Source organism: Aquarana catesbeiana, linkage group LG02 (assembly GCF_042186555.1).
Source record: "Aquarana catesbeiana isolate 2022-GZ linkage group LG02, ASM4218655v1, whole genome shotgun sequence".
NCBI lineage: Eukaryota > Metazoa > Chordata > Amphibia > Anura > Ranidae > Aquarana > Aquarana catesbeiana.
The window spans coordinates 196367195-196395189 of record NC_133325.1 but is presented as its reverse complement, the minus strand read 5'-3'; the positions used below and the strand labels follow the sequence as shown (position 1 = coordinate 196395189).

At 40.3% G+C, this 27995-nt stretch overlaps 1 protein-coding gene across 1 annotated transcript in view; it reads right to left on the bottom strand.

Annotated features, from left to right (window-relative positions):
• The window catches only part of SIAH3 (siah E3 ubiquitin protein ligase family member 3), a 154483-nt gene extending 127802 nt beyond the window's left edge, over positions 1–26681 (bottom strand). Inside the window, exon 1 of the mRNA XM_073614157.1 lies at positions 26207–26681. Within this exon, the coding sequence (XP_073470258.1) occupies positions 26207–26341 (135 nt within the window). The 5' untranslated portion in view covers positions 26342–26681. The remainder of the gene's footprint in view (positions 1–26206) is intronic.
• Between the last annotated feature and the right edge of the window lie 1314 nt (positions 26682–27995).

Below are 27995 nucleotides of genomic sequence, written 5' to 3'. Positions count from 1 at the left end.
TGATTTAGTTGGCATCCAGACTCAAAAAAGCTTGCGATGAAATGATCCTGATCAAAACTAAGGAATATGAAACCCTAGCTACCCAACAGAAACAATCCCCACATCCAGACTTGTTGCTCAAGCTTGAACAGGCCCATGCAGAACTCAATAATTGCCTCACTACGAAAGCGGAGAAATGTCTACGCTGGACTAATCATAAGCTTTTTACCTCGCGTGACCGACCAGGATCATTGCTGGCACATAAACTTACCCTGAAACACACATATACTGCTCTCCCGAAAATTAGACTCTCAGGGGGCAATCTCTCCCAAAACCCTCAAAAGGTTCTTCGTGAATTTCAAGATTTCTATTTTAATCTAAATACCCCAGCTCAGGGCCGCGTGTCTACTTCTATCTGCGATTTCCTACATACTTTATCTCTACCATCTCTCACGGAATCTCATAGGGAACTTATGGACCAACCCATTACATGTAATGAAATACATAACACTGTTAAAATGCTGTCTTTACATAAAGCACCTGGCCCTGATGGCCTCCCCAATAATTATTATAAAAAGTTTTCTGAACAATTGGCTCCTCATATGGCTCTCTATTTCAATTACTTAGAAGATGGTGGACAGGTACCTTTAGACGAAAATAGGGCTTACATCAGTGTCATACCTAAACCAAATAAAGAATCCACTGATATCCCTAATTACCACCCTATAGCGTTGATTAATTGTGATCTGAAAATTCTAACGAAACTCTTAGCTTTGCGTCTCGGTGCCTTTCTACCACAGTATATTCATAAAGACCAATATGGCTTTATAAACTAACGCCAAACGCTAGACCAGGTTCACCGATCTATAACATTAATTTCTGCAGTTCATTCTAAATGGGATGCTCCTTGGTCTAGGGAACTGTTACTACTTTCAATGGACCTTCATAAGGCCTTTGATAGCTTGAACTGGGTCTACTTAATTACCACTTCGGATTTGGCTCTACCTTTATCTCATTACTAAAAACACTATATAGCAATCCGTCAGCCCGGGTCTCCATTCAGGGTTATAGATCACTCTCATTCCCTATTTGAGGTGGGACAAGACAGGGCTGCCCACTTTCCCCATTACTCTTTGCATTAGCAATTGAACCCTTAGCTATCGCAATTCGATCCCATCCTAAAATACATGGGGTACGTTGCGGACAACAGGAGCACAAATGTTGTCTGTTTGCTGACGACGTTCTCACGTATGTCACTAATCCTGAAGTCACTCTACCTACTCTGCTAACCCTGTTTCACCAATTTTCCCAGCTCTCAACTATGGCTCTTAATATTTCTTTGCCCACCTCGACGGAACGGAAATTACGAACTACCTATAACTTTCAATGGGCATCAAACTCCCTTCCGTATCTAGGCATCCAAATGACATCTTCGATTAACACTCTATACTGGGCTAATTATCCTCCTTTCACAGACTACAGGAAGATCTTCAACGATGGGCAGACTATCCCTTATCTTGGTTCAGTAGAATCAATTCTATTAAGATGACATTTCTACCCAGGATACTTTATTATTTTAGAACTTTACCAATTGCAGTCCCGAGGGGAGATCTACAATGACTACAATCGGATGTTCTCTGTTTTATCTGGGATAATAAAAAGCCTCGCATGAACAAATATGCCTCAAAATTGAGTGGTGGACTTGGCCTCCCTAATTTACAAGCTTACTATCAAGTACCACAGCTTTCCTATACAACAGCCAAGGGGTCTCCACCCCTCTAGGTCTCTATTGAGGCTCTTTCATGCCACTCTATCGGCTCTTTCCTAATGTGGCTTCCGAACTGCCTTTGCCCCCCTATTTTGTGCCCCACCCTGTCTCACTCCCTAGCAGTTTGGGACAGGGTGCGACATCGTAGACCCCTATCGTCCCCACATACCCCACTAGCCCCCTTGTTTTGTAATCCAGAATTCTCCCCCGGCCTGACTCCACTGTTATTTCAATGGGACTTCTTAGGATAGGAGACTATCTTGATGGAAATCAACCTTACTCTTACAATATTTTAAAGACATAATACAAATGCCCCCTAGTAAATTGTTTAAATACAATCAGCTTACTCCCTTTATACGTTCTAAACTTAATTTATTAGTTGGACCTCTTACACTTACAAATTTTGAATTATCTTGCCAAACTAAGGGCCTCCTACGGGGAAGAATATCTACGGTATATGCCACCCTTACTGACCCGAATACTAAACTCCCTTAAATGATTCAATGGGAACGGGATTTGAATACCACTTTTGATTTACCTGACTGGCAAGATATGGCTTATGCTTTATCTAAAGTATCCATTAATACAACACTAATTGAAGCTAATTATAAAACCCTCCTTCGCTGGTATTTAGTACCAACCAGAGTCGCTAAGATGCATCCATCTGCATCCCCCATGTGCTTTAGACGGTGTGGCCAGGTGGGTACGATGTACCACATTTGGTGGCAGTGTCCAAATATCACTAGATTTTGGATTCGTGTATTCAACCTGGTGAACTCTGTGACAGGGATTAATATCCGTAGATTCCCAGAAACTGCACTTTTCCAAAAGCTTCCTGAAGGAGTCCCTAAAAAATCGATGAAACTAATTATATACATATTTTTGGCTGCCAGAATAACCATTGCTAAATATTGGAAGCAGTCGGTGGTTCCTCTTGACTCTGTAAAGAATAAGCTTGACTGGATTATGGTTAATGATAGACTCATCTGTATTCTCCGCAACACTACTAAGAAATTTGATGCAATATGGGACCCATAGATACAATATATATCTTCATCCTAATTCACCTCTGGCTGGCCCTCCCCCCCCCCCTTCTTATTTTTTTCTTCTTTCTCCTCTTTCTTCTTCTCCTTTTCCTTACTCCTTTTTTTAATACTTGCTGTTTATCAGATATCCTTAGAGATATATGATGACTTGATAGTTCATATGATTCCATGTTTTTGAGATTTATGGCAAAGGGCACGAGGGAACCACCGCCTCCCACTTTTTTTTTCTTTTCTCTTCTCCCTCCCCCTCCCCTTCCCCTTCCCTATCCCCCTCCTACGGTTCCTACGCTATACCTTTTCCCTGTACTATAACCATTTCCAGTAGCACAAGTCTAAGTGGCTCATTGGGATTCTACGTAGTTAGTTCCTAAAGAATCAGAAACATATTTCATGACCTGGCCACTAACGACTTTTATCCTTCTATGTTAGTTCATCTTGTCATCCTCACCAATACTTCCACCAAATATACTATATTTCTCAGTTTAATGTTTTGAGGTGTTGTATTTCTGCATATCCTGATGTAAGGACACTCAGATGCTTATGCTTAATCTCACACTTATAAGTTTTATTGTTTACTGAATGTACTTTCTATGACATTGTCTTATTACTTGAATAATAAAATAAAAAAAAATATATTGAAAGTTAAATACAAAAATCAGGCAGTCAAGATTAATATTTTATACCAGATGGTTAAGGTAAGTGGTGTATCCCAAGTTTCAGTTTTGGAATGGTTACTTTTTAAACTGTTTGTAAATGATATACAGTTTGGGATAAAAAGTACCTTTCCTGAGCGTAAAGATGACAGAAAACTGTAGTATGCAGTGCAATAAAATCTTTACAAGTTGTCTCTAACTTGAAATCTGACTCAGATGTACTACTTTTACTGGACATGGCAATTAAAGCGCACTTCCAGGATATTAGCAACCCCTCTCCCACCTCTATTCCCCCCTCCCAACTATTCAAATGCCAATTTTCCTTACCTGAAGCCAAGGTCACATGACAATCCCTCTCTCTTCTTCTTTTTACTTCCTAGGACCTTTCTTATGGTGTCCATATTACTGCCTGCACAATGTGGATATCTCCTATTGGTGGAAATGACACTTGCAGCAGCTGAGTTCTCTCTGATGGGCTCCAAAGGCAGGAGAACTTACAGGGGTAGTGAGGGGATCAGTGCCCTAAAATATAAGGAGTGGGGAAAAATGTCTGGTCTCCAGGCCAAGAAATTAGCTTGACTCATAGAGGAACTGTGACTTTGAGCCATTACACTGCAGGATGGCTTAGGAAGAGGTGTTTGGAACCATCTTTTGGTTAAAAAACAGTATACAGCCAGATTGGTATACAAAAGAATCCCCACTGAGATAATAATACAAATAATTGGATGTTTTCTATTCTTATCATACCGCATATCCTGAGAATACCAATCTGGCTGTGTACTGGTTTTTAACCAAAAGCTGCTTTCTAAATTTGTAATAAAATGTGTTTTAACCTCTGTATAGATTTGCTTCTAGGTGGTATATTTAAAGTTCCGCCTTCTTTATGAATCTTCCATTCTTTATGGGGCTGAGAGTGTATTCTTTAGTGCTTGAAATGAAGACTGGGGAAAAAGGTAATTAATGCACAGTGCACTTTAAATTTCATTTTTGCCTGGAGTTAGGCTTTAAAGTTTGATAAATGTAAAGTTATAAACTTGGGGGCTACACATGCAACCTGGGGGGGGGGGATAAGTGAATCTATTGTGAAGAAGTATAAGGGTGTCTTGGTATATTACAGACTTAAAGTGGAAGTCCATGCAAAAACTAAAATCCCTGCATCTATAGCAACCAACACTAACCTCTCTAGCCCTGAAAATAAAAAATCAGTATACATACATTTTTCTGAAGTCGATCCGACTGGATCTCCAGCGGCGGAAGCTCTGCTGAGTACACGTCCGACAACGGCTGTGAAATGAATAGGAAGTGACGTCACTCATAGAGTTACTATGGGGCTTCCATTGAGAGACATGTCCTCTGCATCCGCCCACACATAGCGAATCCACGGCTGACAGCTCAGTGTAGGATCAGAGCTTCCGCCACTGGAGATCGGGTCGGATCACCTGTAGAAAAGGTATGTATACTGATTTTTTCTTTTCAGGGCTAGAGAGGTTAGTGTTAGAATGTTGGTGGCTATAGGTGCAGGGACCTTAGTTTTTGCATGAACTTCCACTTTAATAACAGTATGCCATGCTAATCTGCAGTTTCTATAGCAGTCAAGATACTTTCTTGTATGAAAAGACATTGGGGTTTATTTACTAAAGGCAAATCCACTTTGCACTACAAGTGCACTTGGAAGTGCAGTCACTGTAGATCTGAGGGGGACATGCAAGGAAAATAAAAAACAGCATTTTTGCTTGTACATAATGGGAATGATAAAATCAGCAGAGCTTCCTCTCATTTCAGATCTTCCCCTCAGATCTACAGTGACTGCACTTCCATGTGCACTTGCAGTGCACTTGTAGTGCAAAGTGGATTTTCCTTTAGTAAATCAACCCCATTACGGTTCATTTACTAAGTGTAAATAGGTTGTTCACTATGCTAGGGTTTCTTCCATTCGTTTAATGAATGAAGTGAAGCTTTGCTGATTTACCTCGTTCAATCATGTGCAACTATAAATACAGTATTTTTAATTTCCTTTCTTGTGATTGCTTATTCTTTGCAGAGTAAATTTTTGTCACTTTCACTAAGCTAAGTGAAAATTCCCTTGCAAGGTGAACAGCCTATTTGCATTTAGTAAATCATCCCCACAGGCTCAAGAATACAAAGGAGGGATGCTAAATTGCTAAAAGGCATGAAGGACCTTAGCTAGAAAGAATATGAACTAAATTAGCCTCCCTGCGAAGAATTAAAGGGAACTATCACCTCTTATAAAAACATAAAGAGCCCATATAGTAAAGTCATAAAAAAAGCTGTTCATGTTGAGGCATAAAAGATACTCTTTGGTACTAGAAAGAAAAAGGTTGAATCTTTGCATAAAGAAAGTATCTTTACTGTAAGAGCTGTGAAAATGTGGAATATACATCCACAGGAACTGGTTCAAGCTGACTGGACTGTTAGTAGTAAAAAAGAACTGAATGCGTTTCTAAATGCACACAAAATAAGTAGCTACTAATATAATAACAAATTGTAGCATAGGGATCTGAGTAGTTATTCCATTGCCTTTAGGAATCAAAAATAATTTTTTTTCCTTGTTAGAGCAAACTGGGCCATATTCAACAGTTTTTTTACCCTATTCTGGATCAACTGGAAGTGTGAGTTTTAACTTTGCTGAACTTGGTGGACAGCATTATTATCATCTGCACGTCACCTGAATGGACAAATTATTACTCTTGATTTATTTTAATAAATGCATACCGATTACTTCAAACTGTGCTTAATTGTACAACTCTGGAATTATGTGTTCCTGGAATTGTATAATTCTCTGCAGCCCACAGTGGGCTGCAAGAAAATTTTCGAGTGAATAAACAGCTTTGCACATCAAAGCTAGTACAAACAATGAGTGTAAATGTCTTTATTTACTTAACAGAAACTCCTTACACCCAGCTGTATTACATGCCTAAAATGTTATCACAAAAAAGTATCCCTGCAGAAGAAAAAAGTATTAATACTTACCTTTCTAGTAGGCTGTAAACTCTAATTCCAATGTGCTAAAGACCCCCGTCAGCTAAGGAATCTTCAAAATTTGACATGACTTTGAGTTTGTAAGATGCCTGGCATGCTGTAGTATCATCTACCGGCCCCTACATTGCAACGGTGTCAAGTAGTGATGTAGGGGGCAGTGGATGGAACCATAGAGCACAGTGGAGGTCTAGGCATCCTACACACACTTGGACATACATCAGGAAGTGTGCTTGACACTGAAGATTCCTCAGCCACTGAAGATCTTCAGCACAGTGAAGTTAGGGTTTGTGGCCCACCAGATTATATCTTTCTTTAGGGAAGACATTACTGTTGCTTTAGGGACATTTCTTTTCAGCTATACTTAAAGGGATGACAATTAAGGGACCTGCACAACGCTAGCGCAGGTAGCTTTAGCTTATATGATGTGTTGACATTAACAAAAAAACAATCAAATGTAAAACTGCGCTTACTTAAAGGGAACCGGCCAGAATACAATGATGGGAGCTGCCATAAATACCTTGTTCTTGAAAATGCAAGCTCCAGTTTCTTGATACTAAAGACAAGGAAAACATCATTAATGCCACTATACTACATTGACACAACTGTGCCAGAGATGGCCTCTTTACCATTGACCTATATAATTGTGTCCTGGGTAGCTACAGTATGATTAAGATTAGACAGAATGGACAAATAACTGCAACCACACACTGCAACTGCTTATGTTAAACAGAACAGCTGTATAGTATGTCTCTACTGTTAACCTCTCAATCCTGATGCATGCGGGTGGATTTACTAAAACTGGAGAGTGCAAAATCTGGTGCAGCTGTGCATGGTAGCCAATCAGCTTCTAACTTTAGTTTGTTCAATTAAACGTTGACAAAAAACTGGAAACTGATTGGTTTCTATGCAGAGCTGCTCCAGATTCTGCACTCTTCAGTTTTAGTAAATCAACCCCAATGTCACCAATTAACGGAGACCTATCCCTCAGAATCCCAAACGTGATCCTTAAACTTTTTCTGGGCCAAGGTCATCAATCTCCAGTCACGCAGTCTTTCAAGTTATGCTTTGCTCTAACCTCCAGGTATGACGTTCATGTTCTACTTATGAATATTTTCTATTGTAAAATACAGATTATGGCACTCAGGAAATCATCAGGTGCTTTGCCCTGGCCTAGGGTCTTGATACATATTAAAACCTTGAAAATTTGTTGTGCAGAAAATGCCGGCCACCAACTATATGACAAGAAAAAAAGAGAAACAATAATTTAGTACATTCATTATATTCCCAAAAATGATTGATGGCCATGGGAAATATTAATATAACCTTATCAGTAGAGTGCCTTAAATAAAGAAAATGCAGCACTTTTATTTAAAATGGGCTTTGTTTCATATGGTGAAAAAAAAAATTAAAGAGGCCCTTAGTGATTGGGCCGTTGGCAGTACCACCAAGTGGAACAAAGTCAACTAGAAGCAAAATTGCAGTACAGCCATCAGTTCATTTTAGCGATGTCAAAATAGATATTCGCATTCTAACATTATTTAATGTCAAAGTTATCAAAACAAAGCTAAAATGGGACAAAATATGCAGCAAATTGTCTAGACAAAAATCATTCTGTCACATTCAGAGGAGTGCATTTCTGTCCTTTGACCTAACAATGATATTTTAAAAGCTCAGTGGCTAAGTGGAATACTTGTTTACTTCACTTGTGACATCTAAAATATAAATGCAATTTGTTGGAGAAAATGGTATCAAGTTAAGTATATTTCATAAACTCAAATCCATTTTTAAATCTAATTTCTAAGCAGATTTAAAAGACAAACATTATTGGGGTTGAGTTACTAAAACTGTAGAGCGCAAAATCATTTGCAGCTCTGCAGAGAAACCAATCGCCCTCCAGGTATTTTTGTCAAAGCTTAATTGAACAAGCTGAAGTTAGAAGCTGATTGGCTACCATGTACACCTGCACCAGATGTTGCACTCTCCGGTTTTAGTAAATCAACCCTGATGCGTCTATATATGTAGCCATTATCTCAACATTAAATGTATTATTTAAATACATGCCGTATAAGTACCTGAATTTGACCTGATGTCAGTCCTGCAGTCCCTATATGTCAGAGCTAGATTGTTAAAGGAAACAATAGCATAATCAGCCAATCAGTTCATGTTCTGACAAGGAGCATGCTGATAGGAAGTGAAATGGAGTGTCATAGAGATGAGCTCATTACTGGGCTGCTTCTCCTTTGACTGTCAAGTAACAGGCTGGGGTGGGCCTATGGTGACCTGAGTTCAGAGTAAGTGGGTAAAATGATGCTGGCCATCAGACATCTAGGACAGCTAGTGGCAGAAAAAAAGTACTGTGGGGGGAAACTCTGGACTAAAGCTGAATAGTGCAGCAAAGCTGGTTTTGTTATTTTATCTTAGTCCTAATGGGCTTTTCATTTTTTTACTTGTTATTTTTGGCTGGAGTTCTGCTTAAATTTTGGTCAGCAGTTCTGGAGGTAACCCATACAGTTCTTTGAAAACAATCAAGAACTTAGTGTATTAAAAGTAAGCTTACAGAACAAACAGCATGTTTACCTGGCAATCTAATCTCATTCTCAGTTAAAAAGTTGAGTGTAATTCTTAAAAAAATATGATGGGAGGGATCCTGCCACATAGACAATTAAACCAATCCTATGTAAATCCTTTTATTTTATAATTACTTCAATTTACAATAATTTGTTAATCATATATGATTCAGAATGCCTGGTTCTATTGTAGTGTGACTTATGGGTCCATTCAGAATGATTGTAATTTATGTAAATGAAAATTAGTTATACACAAAGGGTACAGTATAGTAGACTATAAAAGGCTTACAAGATAAAAAGCTCAGCATACAGTAATGATACCATTCTATGACACAACCTTGACATTTCAAATCACTTCTTTTATGCCATTAGCTCTCTTTCTCTTGTGCTTCCCTCTGACAGAGAAACATTAACATGAACAATGAAAAATGAAATTATATTATACTGCATTAAGAAATAATACATTTTGATTTTTCTGTTCCAAAAAGACTTTTGGTTTCATATTTCTGCTGATCACGCATAGTGCAAAATGAAAACTATTTTATAACATTTTAATATTTTATCAAGCTTTCTTATTATAAACACATATGAAGTGGTGCCCTTATCTGTCAGTAAGAACATTAAGTTCTAGCCCTGCACCCCATGTATACCTTGGGAGGGAATTATATGCCCACAATACAACATGCTGGAAAATGTAGCATTGCTTTTGTTCCACAAGAAGACCTACAAAGTGAAACCAATCAGTAAGCAAATCAGCAACCAGCAAGTAATCAGTAAATGCTAATCAGGACAGTGCTTTTTATCACTACAAACATAGCTGAGGATAATATATTTAATGGCTAAAACTGTCCAAAAGCAAGTCATTTTCTTTTGTTCTTTTGTGCTGGTTTAATGAAAGAAAATTACTTGATTCCTCAATCCTTCCCACTGGGCCCTTGTATTTTGACAACGGGGAGATTTCCCTGCTGTCAGAATACACACATCAGTACTGCCAGCTAGCTGCCCATACTTGGATCGAAATTCAGCTGATTCAGCATGAACAGATCGAATTTCGATCCATGTGTGGCTGGCGTAACTGCAATGGAAATCCTCTGCAGTAACAAACACCTGGCGCAATCTTAGATTATTTCTATTTCTTCTGAGGGCCAAAAGTGAGGCTTGAAACACTTCACCCGACGCAAAATAATAAATTATTACTGATAGTCCGAACGGACGATTTCCTTTGGACGCAAAATTTATATAAGCGCAATGACCTGACACAATGCCCACACCCCAGACAATTTCAAATGGGACAAAACACATCAGATGGAGGTTGTGTCCATGATGTCATTACGTCTTTGATCCAGGACCTTCCTTTTACTGTCTTTGGGACGGATGGTTTTATACAACGCTGTTTTCCATTTGGATTGTTGTATGTGTTTAGTAAATTTAAATAAAAGTTTTTATTAATGGTTTTAAACTATGTGCAGATACTTGGTAAACCTTTACATATATCCATGAGACGGGAGCTTGATCTTATAGTGCGATTGAGCCTCATTGGAAAGATGGAGATCTTTCACAGCTTTGCTGACTCAAAACCCAAGTCCACTATTTCTGGAAGGCGTGCTGGCTACACATTGTGGTGGTGGATCACAGATTGACTGTTGAGCCTTTGGATAGATCATCTTTCATGTGGGAATTCACTTATATTCTCTTGGGACTTATTCCTCACATTGATTGCTATATTTAATTTACCAGGTCACTGATTTTATGCTATTGTCATCTTCAGGACTATCTTGATGCACTAATTTGTTGAAGTGTATTCATTTCACTTCTATTATTTATACATTTAATTTTCTTCACATTATTCTATGTACTGAATTCAGAGCATGGATCTTTGATTGATATTGTTATATATTTTTCGGTGTTTACTCACTTCAATTCTAGCGTTGCACTATAAAGCATGTATTTGATTATGCACTTTTTTATGTCTAGTGAAGTGCCAGCAGCTACATCCATCCTCCAAGCGCAGTTTCTTCTATCTTTTCACGGTACTAATGTAGATAATACAGGACCTTGCTTCAACTTAAAAAGGCATTGTCACCTTGTCAATGCATGAAAAGATGACAGTGTCCGACTCCCATATACTCATGTTACCTGCACATTCTTAGCCTGCAAGAATACCTCCCCGTGTGATGGTGCCTGAGCCTAGCAGCCAACATCCAGGCCTTACCACTGTCACATGACCTAGGAATTGATGTAATAGCAGGGGTTCCCAGATCAACAAATTACTAACACAATGCAATAGGGTTGGCCAGTACATTTTAACATTACATGCATAAATAACTTAAAGTAGAACTCTAGAAAAAACAGAAGCTTCTGTGTCAAGGCTAATGACTGGCTGCCGCATATATGCCAGCCTTTTTTGTTTTGCCCATAGTTCTAAATTTAATTACTGAGCATTTAGGCAGCATTCCTAGTATGCACCTCAATGCTCACCTTTTTATCTGTTTGTTGGCACATACTGTACCTTTTAAAGTACTTTGTTTTATGAAGCAATGTTATCACATGCAATAATGGCACTTCCAGTGCAATAAAGAGAACCTATCATGTGTTAGAAAGTTTTCATTACATGACAAACCTAAAGAAGAGGCGAATACTTACCCGAAGTCACTTATTAGAGCTCTAATTACTGTCCAAAACTCTGCTGGGAAACCAACACTTCCAGAGGTGCTGGCCTTCATGGTTCATTGCAGCTCTCACAGCTTCCTTTCTTTGAGCTTATCTCAATACTGCATTCTACAGTGATGTGAAGCCAGAGGACAGAACCAGTGAGAACTGCAGAGAACCATGGAGATCAACATTCCCAGAAGTGCAAGTTTCTCAGCAGACTTCAGGGGACTAATTCTCTGCAATGGAGCAGCCTTAAGCAGCAAAAATGAGAGGAGAGGTAAGTATTTAGCCTCATGTTGGCAAGTACAGTGGGGCAAAAAAGTATTTAGTCAGTCACCAATTGTGCAAGTTCTCCCACTTAAAAAGATGAGAGAGGCCTGTAATTGTCATCATAGGTATACCTCAACTATGAGAGACAACATGTGGAAACAAATCCAGACAATCACATTGTCTGATTTTTGAAAGAATTTATTTGCAAATTATGGTGGAAAATAAGTATTTGGTCACCTTCAAACAAGCAAGATTTCTGGCTCTTACAGACCTGTATTGTCTTCTTTAAGAGGCTCCTCTGTCCTCCACTCATTACCTGTATTAATGGCACCTGTTTGAATTTGTCAGTATAAAAGACACCTGTCCATAACCTCAAACAGTCACTCTCCAAACTCCACCATGGTGAAGACCAAAGAGCTGTCGAAGGACACCAGAAACAAAATTGTAGACCTGCACCAGGCTGGGAAGACTGAATCTGCAATAGGCAAGCAGCTTGGTGTGAAGAAATCAACTGTGGGAGCAATAATTAGAAAATGGAAGACATACAAGACCACTGATAATCTCCCTCAATCTGTGGCTCCACGCAAGATCTCACCCCGTGGGGTCAAAATGATGACAAGAACGGTGAGCAAAAATCCCAGAACCACACGGGGGGGACCTAGTGAATGACCTGCAGAGAGCCTAACAAAGGCTACCATCAGTGACACACTACACTGCCAAGGACTCAGATCCTGCAGTGCCAGACGTGTCCCCCTGCTTAATCCAATAAATGTCCGGGCCCGTCTGAGGTTTGATAGAGAGCATTTGGATGATCCAGAAGAGGATTGGGAGAATGTCATATGGTCATATGAAACCAAAGTAGAACTGTTTTGTAAAAACACAACTCGTCGTGTTTGGAGGAGAGAGAATGCTGAGTTGCAACCAAAGAAAACCATACCTACTGTGAAGCATGGGGGTGGCAACATCATGCTTTGGGGCTGTTTCTCTGCAAAGGGAACAGGACGACTGATCCATGTACATGAAAGAATGAACGGGGCCATGTATCATGAGATTTTGAGTGCAAACCTCCTCCCATCAGCAAGGGCATTGAAGATGAAACGTGGCTGAGTCTTTCAGCATGACAATGATCCCAAACACACCGCCCGGGCAACGAAAGAGTGGCTTTGTAAGAAGCATTTCAAGGTCCTGGAGTGGCCTAGCAAGTCTCCAGATCTCAACCCCATAGAAAACCTTTGGAGGGAGTTGAAAATCCCTGTTGCTCAGCGACAGCCCCAAAACATCACTGCTCTAGAGGAGATCTGCATGGATGAATGGGCCAACATACCAGCAACAGTGTGTGACAACCTTGTGAAGACTTACAGAAAACGTTTGACCTCTGTCATTGCCAACAAAGGATATATAACAAAGTATTGAGATGAACTTTTGATATTGACAAAATACTTATTTTCCACCATAATTTGCAAATAAATTCTTTCAAAAATCAGACAATGTGATTGTCTGGATTTGTTTCCACATTTTGTCTCTCATAGTCGAGGTATACCTATGATGACAATTACAGGCCTGTCTCATCTTTTTAAGTGGGAGAACTTGCACAATTGATGGCTGACTAAATACTTTTTTGCCCCACTGTATATCCTTTTTGAAAGCATTTTAGTACATGACAGAGTCTCTCTAGCCGCTTGCCGACCGCCTCCTGTAGATATACGTCAGCAGAATGGCATGGCTGGGCAAAGTAATGCACATGTACATCACTTTGAATTTCCTGCCGTGTGTGTTGCCGGCCTGCCACGAGCTCCATGACCGTGCCTGCGGAACCCACGGACTCGATGTCCGCCAGCTGCCCGCAATCGTGTCACGGAGCTGAAGAACAGGGAGATGCCAGTGTAAACACAGGACACTGATCGTCTGCTCCCTCTCATCGGGAGCAGCGATCAGTGTCATGTCACTGCTAGCCCATCCCCCAAACAGTTATTATCACTCCCTAGGACACACTTAACCCCTTCCCCGCCCCCTAGTGGTTAACCCCTTCACTGCCAGTGACTTTTTTTACAGTAATCAATGCAATTTTATAGCATTGATCGCTGTATTAATGGCAATGGTCCCAAAAATGTGTCAAAATTGTCCGATGTATCAACCATAATGTCGCAGTCATGATAAAAATCGCTGATCGCCGCCATTACTAGTTAAAAAAAATATTAATAAAAATTTCATAAAACTGTCCCCTATTTTGTAGATGCTATAACTTTTGCGCAAACCAATCAATAAATGCTTATTGCGATTTTTTTTACCAAAAATATGTTGAAGAATATAATCGGCCTAAACTCAGGAAAAAAAATTTTTTTTATACATTTTTTGGGGATATTTATTATAGCAAAAAATAAAAAATAATGCGTTTTTTTTCAAAATTGTCGCCTTTTTTGTCTATAGCGCAAAAAATAAAAACTGCAGAGGTGATCAAATACCACCAAAAGAAATCTCTATTTTTGGTGAAAAAAAAGACATCAATTTTGTTTGGGAACCACATCGCACGACTGTGCAATTGTCAGTTAAAGTGACGCAGTGCCGATTCACAAAAAGTGCTCTGGTCTTTGGCCAGCCAAATAGCATGGCGCTTAAGTGGCTAGATGAATTCCAGATATCCATATTTTTACATAGTTACATTGGTCCAGCTTGAACCAATGTAACTATGTATATACCATCATAGCTGTGGGATCCTCAGAGAAGCTAGAAATTACTGTAGTAGGCAAAGCTAATACAGTGACCGCCTGTGTTCACAATATAGCAGGGCAGCCACTCGTCATGGAGACTAGTAAAGATCACTGTAGTAGCAGTGTCTAATACAGTGATTTCCAGCTTCCAGGGATCAGCCGTGTAAAATATATGCATAGTTACATTGGTCCAACCTAAAGCAATATAACTATGTAAAAATATTCATACCTGGAAATCAGATTTCTCTGAAATGAAAAATAAACAGATCATATTCCTCCATAGTGTGTACTAGTCTCAAGCCAAAGCACCGATTAATGTTTCTGTCTCCTCTCTCTTCCCTCTGCTATCTCTTTAATTGCTTCTGACAGGTTATCCTAACACCACAGAAACTCAGAACACAGAACCCCCCCCCCCCCCCCTTAGCACACAGAAGTTGTATGACAGCTTCAGCTGTGTAGACAGACATGTGTTCTTTCCCTACACTCAGGTCTCAGATTACACTTAGCTCTCCTATCTATGCTGTGCAGTGCGTGATGTTGAAACCCCACTCCCTGCACATTGGAGCTGAGAAATAGCCTTTGATTTGTGTGTTTTAAAGGACTGGAGAGGAGAGAGAGCTACAGGCAAACAGATACAACATATGTAGGAGGATTAGTTTGATCTCTGTGTATCACCTGTTTGCCACTTCAGTGGGTAAATGTAAGGGTTTACAACCACTTTAAAGTGTTACTAAGCCCAGGACTGTGCATTTACTATATCTGATCCCCCACAGTACACAGAACATGGAAATGAAATAATTTTATACAATATAAACTAAAGCTAAAGGCCCTTTCTCATCAGCAGTTAGAGCAGTCCTGTGACTTCTATCAGTGTCTGGTTAAAGCTTGTAGGAGGAGTTTTCATTCCTCCCTGATTGTCCTTTGGACAGTGCTGATTGGCCTTGTGCTGATCACAAGCACTCTCCCAAGAAAAAAAAACTCTCTAGCAATACACACCAAACTGAGCATGTGCAGCTTGTCCCCATAGCTCTGTTCTATCAGCAGATAGATTGGGGACTGTGGAAGAAGGGGAGGATCAGAGAAGACAGCCGTTTTACACAATGCAGAGGATTAACCCCTTAGGTTCCACAGTGAATTTAGCAAGCATGCTTTACTGCATATATAAACTGATTTTCCTGTTGTGGGTTTACTAACACTTTAAGTGCTATTGCAGCTTGCTGAGGTCCGGTGTCTCTAAATTTGCTTATATTCTGGATAGTGACATGCAGCACACAAAATATGAGCAGTAGCATATAGACTAATATATCTAGGAGTAATGCCCTGTACACACGATAGGATTTTCCGATGGAAAATGTGTGATAGGACCTTGTTGTCGGAAATTCTGACCATGTGTAGGCTCCATCACACATTTTCCATAGGAATTTCCGACACACAAAGTTTGAGAGCTTGCTATAACATTTTCCGACAACAAAATCCGTTGTCGGAAATTCCGATCATGTGTACACAAATCCGATGCACAAAGTGCCACGCATGCTCAGAATAAATTAAGAGACGAAAGCTATTGGCTACTGCCCGTTTATAGTCCCAACCTACATGTTTTACGTCACTGCGTTCAGTATGATCAGATTTTCCGACAACTTTGTGCGACCGTGTGTATGCAAGACAAGTTTGAGCAAACATCCGTCGGAGAAAATCCATGGATTTTGTTGTGGGAATGTCCGATCAATGTCCGACCGTGTGTACAGGGCATAAACTCAGCGTCTGGAGTTTAGAGTAGTCCCTAACATACAGAAAAATATTCAGTATTTCCCATTTCCTCTCTACAAAGAGCATCAAACTGATCTTAATTATTAATGGTAAAACTGGTAAGTAGTATTCTTGATCAGGTTTGTAAACTGATAAAGTGTTTTATCCTAAAAAGTTCTACTTTTGCCTATAATGCTTAAATAGGCTTCCTAAATCAAAAGATCTAAATGTGTCAAGAGTGAGCATGAGTTTATGCATAAGAATTCTTTTTGTGGATGTACAAGCAGAGATAGATGTACCAGTCTAGGATAAGGCAGTTCTCCATTTATCTTACAAGCTCAGCCACTGTTAGGGAAATCCTTGATAAATGGAATTGATAAACACTGCAGTACCAAACCACTGTTTTTGTTTTTAGAAATAAAACTGCATTTAACATTTAAAGAAATAGCTTATAATGTGTTCTGAAATAGAGTGATTTATGTAATTTGTTTAGTGCATCCCTTATACAAATGTCACCATGAATACTCATTATTATAGTAGAAGTATACAGAGTGTATTTTCTCTGAACAATTTGGATCATTCTTATGAATTTTACTCCACCAACCTAGCCAATTGGAAGTGTGCCTAAATGGAAAATTGTCTTGGTGATGGGCATCCAGGTGGTTTGGACAGATAGCTGTAGTACTGCTGCACTAAGATGGTTGAGAGATGTTAATATACACACACATAAACTAATAACAGACATTAACATTGAATAAAGCTCTTGTTCTGTTAACTTTAAATCAGAACTCCAAGTAAAAAAAAAAAGAAAAAGATTTAGTGCCGCCAAAAGCACATGTTTTGCTATACTTCTGTCGCTACAACAATAAGAGTTGTGGCTCTCATACACATAATCCACAGTTTTATTTTTCCACCCCTCCTCTCCTCTGGTATATTCACAGAACACTCAGAATATTGTGAATGGTTCATATAATATAAGGCATTGTGTGAATAGATAAGTAGAGAAGAGGGGTGGATAAGTGACAATGCAGCTATACTATCTGCAGCGGTGGCCGGTCCATAAGGGGAACAAGGGCTCTGCTCCCCTAATCTCCAGGGGCGCAGGGCACCAGACGCATAGATTTCTATGAGTTTTATTTATTTTACGCACATATTTCAAAAAAGGTTGGGCTCGGGGCACAGAGCACTGCGCCCCGAGCCCACCCACTTATGACATTAGCGAATCAATATTCGCTATTGTCTTTCAGCTTCTCCTCCCAGCCAATCAGGACAGGAAGTGGGTCTTAAGACTGGATTGGCCAGGAGGAGAAGCCGGGAAGCCACGACCTGGATGGGGTAAGTGCGGACCTGGCAGGGATGGGGTAAGTGAAGACCTGGCGGAGAGGTTTGTTTGCCGCCACCCCCCCCCCCCCCAAAAAAAATGGAGCACCAGCCGCCACTGACTATCTGGCATAAATAAATAGAGAGCAGCAATCCTTAAAGTGATAATCATCAAAAATGTTTGCCTGGAGTTCTGATTTAAACTTTGATAATCAACTGTACAATTAGAAACAGAATAGGCTCATATAAATAGCAAATATCTTTCATTCCGCTAAAACAAGCCAAAAAAGACCATACATTTCCCCACTTAAAGCAGACTTGAACTATGAATTGGAACCAGAAAGGGGAAACTTTGAATAGGAAATTTAGGGATATATCAGTGTTCCCTATAGTCTAGTCTATTTTCTTCCACAGGTCCTTTATTTCAGTGAGTTCAGCTGGATTTGGATTTAAATACAGACTCTGGTTAATCCCGTAGCAAAGCACAACCTTAGTTAGTGATTTCAATCAGCACACTGCCTTTAGTGCTTGGCAACCAACACCAGAATAAATGTTTTCTCTATGGGAAAAAAACACTCATTCTAGCCATGGCTGATAATTACTAAAGGTAGAATGGAAATTTATCAAGCAGACCTGAAGTGTCCATTTCTATAAACCATGCTTCCTATTTTGAAGAGGGCAGTATCCTGATGACACATCAATGTGAAGTATGGTGAAGTGCAGTGAAGTGATTCCAAAGCCTGATTTACTAAGATGAAAAAAGAACTGAACCTGTGCTCATTTCAAATATCCAATCATGTGAAAGAGAAGCTCTTTTTTTTCTCAAATGTCCTTACATAGGATGGATGCTTAAAGAAAGCAAAGTTACATTTTAGCTCATTTTACGCTTATTATTATTATTAATAATAATATAAATGGTTTATATGTCACCAACAGTTTGCACAGCACTTTACAATATAAAGAGAGACAGTACAGTTACAATACAAGTCAATACAAGAGGGCCCTACTCATGAGAGCTTACAATCTAATAGGGAGGGGCAAGTGGTACAAATGGTAATAACTGTGAGGGGAATGAGCTGGTGGAAAAATGAATAGTACAGTTATTAGATGAAGGCAGCATAGGCTTCTCTAAAAAGATGAGCTTTCCAGGACCGCCATAGGCTAGGTTTGAAACTAGCGATTTGTGAATGCGCATTTTTGTGTGCTTTATTTGGCCTGTTTTTGTGCACATTTTGGCGCTACACGCATAAGGCAGCCCATTCATTTCAATGAAACAAACACACCAAAGTAGCTCAAGTACCATTTTGGGTGTTTATTCTAACTGCGCTTTTTGCTGCATTTTTTGTGTTTTCATGTGGAAAAACATGCATCTGTTTGCTACATTTAGGGTGCCATTAACAATAAATGGCACCGCAAGAACAACACAAAAGACACAAAAGATTTTCCGTGTGTTTCATGAATGTTCAGGTGTGAATGCAGCCTGAAGGTAGACAAGGTAGGAAATAGCTGGACAGAATTTGACAGGGAATTCCAGAGGATGGGAGAGGTTCTGGAGAAATTCTGGAGGCGAGCATGGGAGGAGAAGACAAGAGAGCTAGAGGGCAGAAGGTCTTAGGAGGAGCAAGGAGGATTTTAGTAAATCCCTACCTGGATATCTGCACTTCACACTTTAGTAAATGTGACCCAGAATCACTTCTTTTTCATGCACTTTACATTTAAAAAATCAGGCTCATTGACATTGTAATTTCAGTGGAAGCCCTCTGTGTTCAAAGCAAAGTAAAGAATGTGAACAAAGATCCAAAGAGGTGTAAAGCACAGATCAAACTAGTAACAGCTGGAGCCTTGAAGGTAACTGTTGACTAAGCTCTGGTGTGTTACTGTGTGTGTGAAGTATGCTACCAGTGATAGAACAACATGCATTATTGACACACATAAAGGAAGCTATTTTAAGAACAAAGGAAATATCTATGCCTATATAAGAAAAATGAATAATCAATGCAAACTTCTGATTAGTATGACTTATTCCTAATTGAAAAATTTAATTCCCTTCAAACTAGTATTTACAGTGTATGCTTTGCTTATCATAACAGGTGATTATGTAGTATTCCACACAATAGTGTGTACAGCAAAACCTTGGATTGCGCGAATAATTCGTTTTGGAAACATGCTTGTAATCCAAAGCACTTGTACTGTATATCAACGGAATTTCCCCATAAAAAATAATAGAAACTCAAAAGATTTGTTCCACAACCATTTATTCATAAGTACAGTTTATAGTCCATATAAAAAGATTATAGAGATGGGATAGGTTCTGTAACCGTAAAATGTCCATCCTCAAACGGCAGCCTCCACAAGGGGATTAGAAGCAAAATCCAGCAGGAGCTACAGAGTATAAAAAAGAAGAGAGGCACCTCTAGGTGTAGTAATATGGTTACATTTAATGAAGGTACAACATTTAGCAACTCACATGGTTGATGATTAAAAGAGGCACATCTAAGTATGCAGGCGTCTGGGGTAAAGCTGTCCACATAGACTGTCCTCCACACCGCTGGCCTCTCACCGCTGTCTGCAATCATGACCAGGAAGACTACCCTGCAGTAGAGCGATTTGAAAGCGAGGCTTGAAGCGCTCGTTGAAGGAATGACATCGATGGCGGTGTGGAGGATGGTTTATGTGGACAGCTTTACTCCAGGTGCCTGCATACTTAGATGTGCCTGTAACCATATTGCTACACTTAAAGGCTCCTCTGTTCTGTTTTATACTCAGTTATGACATGACATTACTTGTCTATCAGGACAACTCTTGTACAGTATCTCACAAAAGTGAGTACACCCCTTACATTTTTGTAAATATTTTATTATATCTTTTCTTGTGACAATACTGAAGAAATGACACTTTGCTACAATGTAAAGTAGTGAGTGTACAGCTTGTATAATAGTGTAAATTTGCTGTCCCCTCAAAATAACTCAACACACAGCCATTAATGTCTAAACTGCTGGCCACAAAAGTGACTACACCCCTAAGTGAAAATGTCCAAATTGGGCCCAAAGTGTCAATATTTTGTGTGGCCGCCATTATTTTCCAGCATTGCCTTAACCCTCTTGGCATGGAGTTCACTGGAGCTTCACAAGTTGCCACTGGAGTCCTCTTCCACTCCTCCATGATGACATCATGGAGCTGGTGGATGTTAGGGAACTTGCGCTCCTCCACCTTCCGTTTAAGGATGCCCCACAGATGCTCAATAGGGTTTAGGTCTGGAGACATGCTTGGCCAGTCAGTCACCTTTACCGTCAGCTTCTTTAGCAAGGCAGCGTTCGTCTTAGAGGTGTGTTTGGGGTCGTTATCATGTTAGAATAGAGACCTATGGCTCAGTCTCTGAAGGGAGGGGATCATGCGCTGCTTCAGTCTGTCACAGTACATCTTAGCAATCATGGTTCCCTCAATGAACTGTAGCTCCCCAGTGCCGGCAGCACTCATGCAGACCCAGACCATGACACTCCCACCACCATGCTTGACTGTAGGCAAGACACTTGTCTTTGTACTCCTCACCTGGTTGCCACCACACACGCTTGACACCATCTGAACCAAGCAAGTTTATCTTGGTCTCATCAGACCAAAGGACATGGTTCCAGTAATCTATGCCCTTAGTTTGCTTGTCTTCAGCAAACTGTTTGTGGCTTTTCTTGTGCATCATCTTTAGAAGAGGCTTTCTTATGGGACAACAGCCATGCAGACCAATTTGAGGCAGTGTGTGGCATATGGTCTGAGCACTGTACAGGCTGACCCCCCACCCCTACAACCTCTGCAGCAATGCTGGCAGAACTCATACATCTATTTCTCAAAGACAACCTCTGGATATGACACTGAGCATGTGCACTCAGCCTCTTTGACTATGGCGAGGCCTGTTCTGAGTGGAACCTGTCCTGTTAAACCACTGTATGGTCTTGGCCACCGTGCTGCAGCTCAGTTTCAGGGTCTTGGCAATCTTCTTATAGCCTAGACCATCTTTATGTAGAGCAACAATTCATTTTTTCAGATCCTCAGAGAGTCCTTTGCCATGAGGTGTCATGTTGAACTTCCAGTGACCAGAATGAAAGAGTGAGAGCGATAACACCAAATTTAACACACCTGCTCCCATTCACACCTGAGACCTTGTAACACTAATGAGTCATATGACACTGGTAGGGAAAATGGCCAATTGGGCCCAATTTGGACATTTTCACTTAGGGGTGTACTCACTTTTGTTGCCAGTGGTTTGGACATTAATGACTGCGTGTTGAGTTATTTTGAGGGGATAGCAAATTTACACTGTTATACAAGATGTACACCTACTACTTTACACTGAAGTAAAGTGTCACTTCTTCAGTGTTGTCACATGAAAAGATATACGGGTAATAAAATATTTACAAAAATGTGAGGGGTGTACTCACTTTTGTGAGATACTGTATGTCAAGTCAAAATGTATTTAAAAGTTTTGCTTGTCTTGTAAAATGCTCTCAAACCAAGTTACTCTCAAACCAAGGTTTTACTGTATCTAGTTAGCATTCAGATGAAATGTTGGCAAGCACCGGTTTGTAATAATCTCCAGAAATCCACTACTCCAAAGCCTCCAATAAAAGAAATATACAGGTATTATTGTGCACTTGAATATAATCTAGCACCCTGTATTTCATTGTTTACACCTCTAATCTTTGATATTACTAGAAATGACAGAACTTGGAAAGGTACTGCTATGCTCATTAAATGGAGAGCTAAATCTAACTGAATCTACAACTGCTTCCTATACCTTACACATACGAAGCTCTCATTATGAATAAAATGCATATTTTGTATACAGCCAACCCACATGTTGTTTATACTCACAACCAGTGGCGGTGCATCAATAAGGGCACATGGGCGCCGCCCCCTCTCTCCAGCCACCCTCTATGACCAATGGATAGATTCATGCATTGCATGAATCTCTCCATGGCTGCCGCTGCCACCCCCTATTCAGGCGCTTGGCCCCTTTTCGGGCACCTGAATTACAGCAGCGGGGGGTGTTTTTGAAGCACCTGATTAGAGCCTTAGGCACTAATATGCGTCAAAAAAGGTGACCTGTGAGCGCCCGAGCGCCATGCTTGGCGCTCACAGTTCACCCAGGTGTGTTAGAAAAGCGAATGAATATTCGCTTTCTTACAACTGAACTGCCTCTCCACCAAATCAGGTGCTCGGGTCTGTTACCCATCACGTAATTGGCTGAAACGACAGGCATCCTATCAGGCATCCAATCGCCTATAGGAGAGGATGGGAGAAAACATGGAGGACATGGAGGACCATGGAGGACACCACTTGGCGCCGTCACCCACTGCTCCACTGAGACAGGGTAAGTGCTGGGCAGATGGCGAGCGGGCAGGGGAGTCACAGTGGCAGCATTCGATGGGCACAGTGGCAGCATTTGATGGGCACAGTAGCAGCATTCAATGGGCACAGTGGTTGAATTTGATGGGTACAGTGGGAGCGTTTGATTGCACAGTGGCAGCATTTGATAGGCACAGTGGCAGCATTTGATGGAACAGTGGCAGCGTTTCATGGGCACAGTGGCTGTGTTTGATGGAAACAGTGGCGGCAGTTGATGTGCACAGTGGTGGCATTTGATGGGCACAGTGGCTGCGTTTGATGGGCACTGTGGCAGCATTTGATGGGCACAGTGGTGGCATCTGATGGGCACAGTGGCTGCAATTGATGGGCACAGTGGCTGCGTTTGATGGCGCAGTGGCTGCGTTTAATGGGCACAGTGAGGCTGCAATTGATGCTTTTTTTTTCAGAATATTTCAGTTTGTTTGCGCCCCCACAAAAAAAATTGAGTACCAGCTGACTAAAAGAGCTATCTTATTATTACCATAAAGCAGTGTGCAGATCTCTGTTAAATCCCAACACTAACAACATCATCAATTATTGTGACATAAATTGCACTTCACAGTAGATTATAGTGATTGCCTGTGTCGGTGTAAGCCAGAGTGCATAGTCATTACCTGCAAAAGACTTATTAATCATAATTGTTAACAAAGGGATGCAGTTCACCACCTACTATAGACTGCCCAACCATCTGGATGTAGTTTACTACTAGCAGCTAAATCACAAACTTCAGGATTTACCTAATCTTCAGAGTATCTCAGATAATGTTTTAGCACTTTGTCTAACAACATCCTAACTGCAGCTAAAAGGCAATAAATCCTGAGCTCAGTCTATTCCTGACAACAGCTACACACGAATAATAAATCACAGCACAGTCTACACACAGCTACCATGTAAACAGCTGTTTTCCCTCTGATCAGTGTGGAGGAATCTCTCCAGTGGCACACAGCTAGGAGGGAGCGATCATCCTTCAGCACCATCCTGTCTGGACAGCTCCTGGCAGTCCTGCCTCCCCTACACAGGAGCTGTCCTGTCAACTCATCACCCATCTTCATAAAAACAGTTATTATTATTAGTTATTATTAGTTACTTAGAGGTTGATTTACTAAGCAAGTGCACTTTAAGTGCATTTGCTCTAGATCTGAGGGGAATCTCTGAAATGAGGGGAAGCTCTGCTGATTTCTATAAGCCAATCATTTACAAACACAAATGATGTTTATTATTTTCCTTGCATATGATTTGCAAAGTGAAGTTTTATCTCTTTTACTCAGCTCTGGAGGCAAGTGCACTTGCATTGCACAGTATCTTTGCCTTTAGTAAACAAACCTCATAGTGACATGTATAAGGTGGAAGGTAAATAAAACTGTAGAAAATTGTGTTGTCCTTAGCAAGTGAGCATGATGATTATTATCAATATTAGTTACAGATTAACATGTTAAGTCGAAGATAAAACTAAAAAAATAAATAAAAATACAGTTCCTGTCCTTAGCAGGTGATGATAAGTTACATAGAAGTGTAGAACATGTATTGGTTCTTAGCAGGTGAAGATGATGATAATTATTAGTTACATAGTAGCATGTATAATGTGGTAGGTAAAACAAACTGTAAAAAAATACAGTTGTTGTCCTTAGCAGATGATGATGATGTTGATGAACTGTAGAAAATTAATTGGTCCTTAGCAGGTGATGATGATTTTTATTGGTTACAAAGTAGCATGTATACTGTGGTAGGTAAATAAAACTGTAAAAAAATACAGTTGTTGTCTGTAGCAGGTGATAATAATGATGATTACTATTATGATAAAATATTATTAGAAGTTACATAGTAAACATGTACAAAAGTGGTAGATAAATTCAACTGAAGAAAATACAGCTGTTGTCCTTAACAGGTGATGATGGTGATGATGATTATATAGTACTATTAATTACATATTAACAACTAAAAAAAAAAAAAAAAAGTTGAAGATAAATATATTTGTGGAAAATACAGTTGTTGTCCTTAGCAGGTCATGATGATGATTATAAAATATTATTAGTTACTTGGTACCATGTATAAAGTGATAGCTAACCAGAACTGTTGGAATACAGTTGTTGTCCTTAGCAGGTGATGATGATGATGATGATGGCAATTATAAAATACTATTATTATAAGTTACTTGCATAAAGTGGTAGATAACTATAAAATGCAGTTGTTGTCCTTAGCAGGTGATAATGGTGATTATAAAAATTATCATTTACTTGGTAACATATATAAAGTGGTAGATAAATATAACTGTGGAAAATACAGTTGTTATCCTTCCTTAGCAGGTGATGATGATGGTAATGATAAAATATTATTATGTTTAGTTATTTGGTACCATGTATAAAGTGGTAAATAACTATAACTGTTGAAATACAGTTGTCCTTAGCAGGTGATGATGATGATGAGTATAATAAAATATTAATATTAGTATTAGTTACTTGGAACCAGGTATAAATTGGTAGATAAATATAACTGTTGTTGTCCTTAGCATAAGTTTCCCCAGCATCTTTCATCCTGGGTTCTTCTCTTAGCATCTGGCTGTTATAAAAAACATCATGCCCACTAAATACCCTTTTCATAGCCTTTGTACAGCAGCCGGGTACAGAGATCGGCACAATCGGCCACATTTATACATCCATGTACCCTTCTAGTGACATCTCAGCCTGTCCAGTGGTGAAAGTTGTGTTGAGGACCGATCATAGGTTTCATGCCTGTCTGACCTCCCCATCCATCCATCGTACATCTACGAGGTACATCGCAGCCTCCAGCACAAGCAGCACGTAACATACATCTCCACCAGCTAGACAAACACATCCTGTGTACGCCATCGCAGCAAGCAAACTTCATCTAATTGCTTCCCTACAATAAAACACATTTGCCCTACAGCTGTGTTTTGCATGCAAACGATGAATCCTATTATAAATGCTGTAGAAATCGCCGGTTACATAAGACACCAGGAGTAGCAATGAATCAATAGTAGATCTGAGTGCAAGGCAGGAGAAAGGAGAGTCTGTTGTTTGTCAGGCAGGAAGCTCCAAGAGGGAAGAACTGTCTGCTCTGTGATCTCAGTGTGACAACTTACCTTTGAGTTTTGTGTTGGGTTCACCACACACACCAATTGTCCAGCAGAGGAGAAGACCCGCTTGGCTTGGTAATGCTGAAACCTTAGGTGGATGAGATCTAACACAGCCCCAAAGCACTGAGTGAAGAAAAGCATCACAACTTTCTGCCTCTTCCCCTGTCTTGTTCAGGGCTTTGGGAGACACAGCCTGTCAGTCCTGGACTGGAGGAGCCTGCACACTACACTCCTGCACAGCCTAGCATGCCTTCATATTTATCATCAAAATAAGATGCTTAGAATCTTGCAGCAGTCGGCTGACCAATCAAAGGGTAGGAATGTTATCCTTGAGGACCAGAGCCAGCCAATAACAAATGCCTCCCCTTGCCGAAGCTCCCTGATGAATAGAGGTAGTGCTAGGGAATGTACTATTGCACATTAACAGACATCAGCGCTGAGCATTCATCTTCCCATTACACACCAGCCTCACCAGCGTTAGAGTCAAGCCTGAAAAATGATTGCTTAATGTCTTCATTTATTAATTGATGCACTTCATTCTGAGATCGCTCTTTAGCTTCAAGAAGGAAATTCAGATGAAGGAAAAATGTAGTAAAGGAGGAAATTCAGATGGAGGAAAACTAAAGAAGAAAATTCAGAGGGAGGAAAAATAAAAGAGGGAATTTGGATGAAGAAAAAGTAAAGGAGTAAATTCAGATTAAGGAAAATATAGTATAGCGTATAGGAGGAGATCAATATCAAGTAAAAATACAGTAAAACGTTAAAACAGGAAATCAGCATACTATTCATTCTCTAAGAGCAGCGGTGGCATGACTTTTAACATATATGATGGGATTTGATAGTAGCTGCTGAGCTGGATTTATTACTCAATTTAACTTGATATTATGACATGTCAGTTCATTTTTAAACATTTCCAGAGTTAATGCAGCCAATATATAGACTGCTCCATAGGCGTGCACACAGAGCCATCTTATTAAAATCATGGGTCCCTGGGCAAAGTAATGCACTAGCGCCCCTACCAGGGAGATGGTGACCTGTGGCGCGCTATGCGCAAGGTGGCAAGGAGTGGGTGTGGATAAATGATGCTACATATTGAGAGTGGCTTTTGAGCCTGATTAGCAACAAAAAATACGCACAACCAGGGAATTATCCCAAATTAAATTCACCCCCATACACACTGTCCCGCCTTCTCTACACACTGCCCCCCCCCCCCCATACACACTGCCCCTCTCTATACACTGACTTTTTCCCTGTACACACTGCTCCCACTCCTTTTTGAAACTATCCCCCTCCTTGTACACACTGCCCCCTGCCATGCTGCCATAAATGCCTCTTTCCAGCCTATCAGCGGCGTGTATTTATGTATAACTTTACACGGTATGGGGGGGGGGGACAGGAGGGCATAGTACAGGGGGGTTGGAGAACACAGTAAAGGGAAGGTCAGAAGGGGACATTATAGGTGGTATAGTGGCAGGTTTGGGTAGTACAGTTGGTATAGTGGGAGGTTTGGGTAGTATAGGTGGTATAGTGGGAGGTTTGGGTAGTATAGGGTGGTAAAGGGTAAGGTTTGGGTAGTATAGGGTGGTATAGTGGCAGGTTTGGGTAGTATAGTGGAAGGTTTGGGTAGCATAGGGTGGTGTAGTGGAAGGTTTGGGTAGCATAGGGTGGTATAGTGGCAGATGTGGGTAGTATAAGTGGTTTAGTGGCAGATGTGGGTAGTATAGAGAGGTATAGTGGCATATGTGGGTAGATAGGGAGTCAGGGTGGCAGATGTGAGTAGTATAGAGAGGTATAG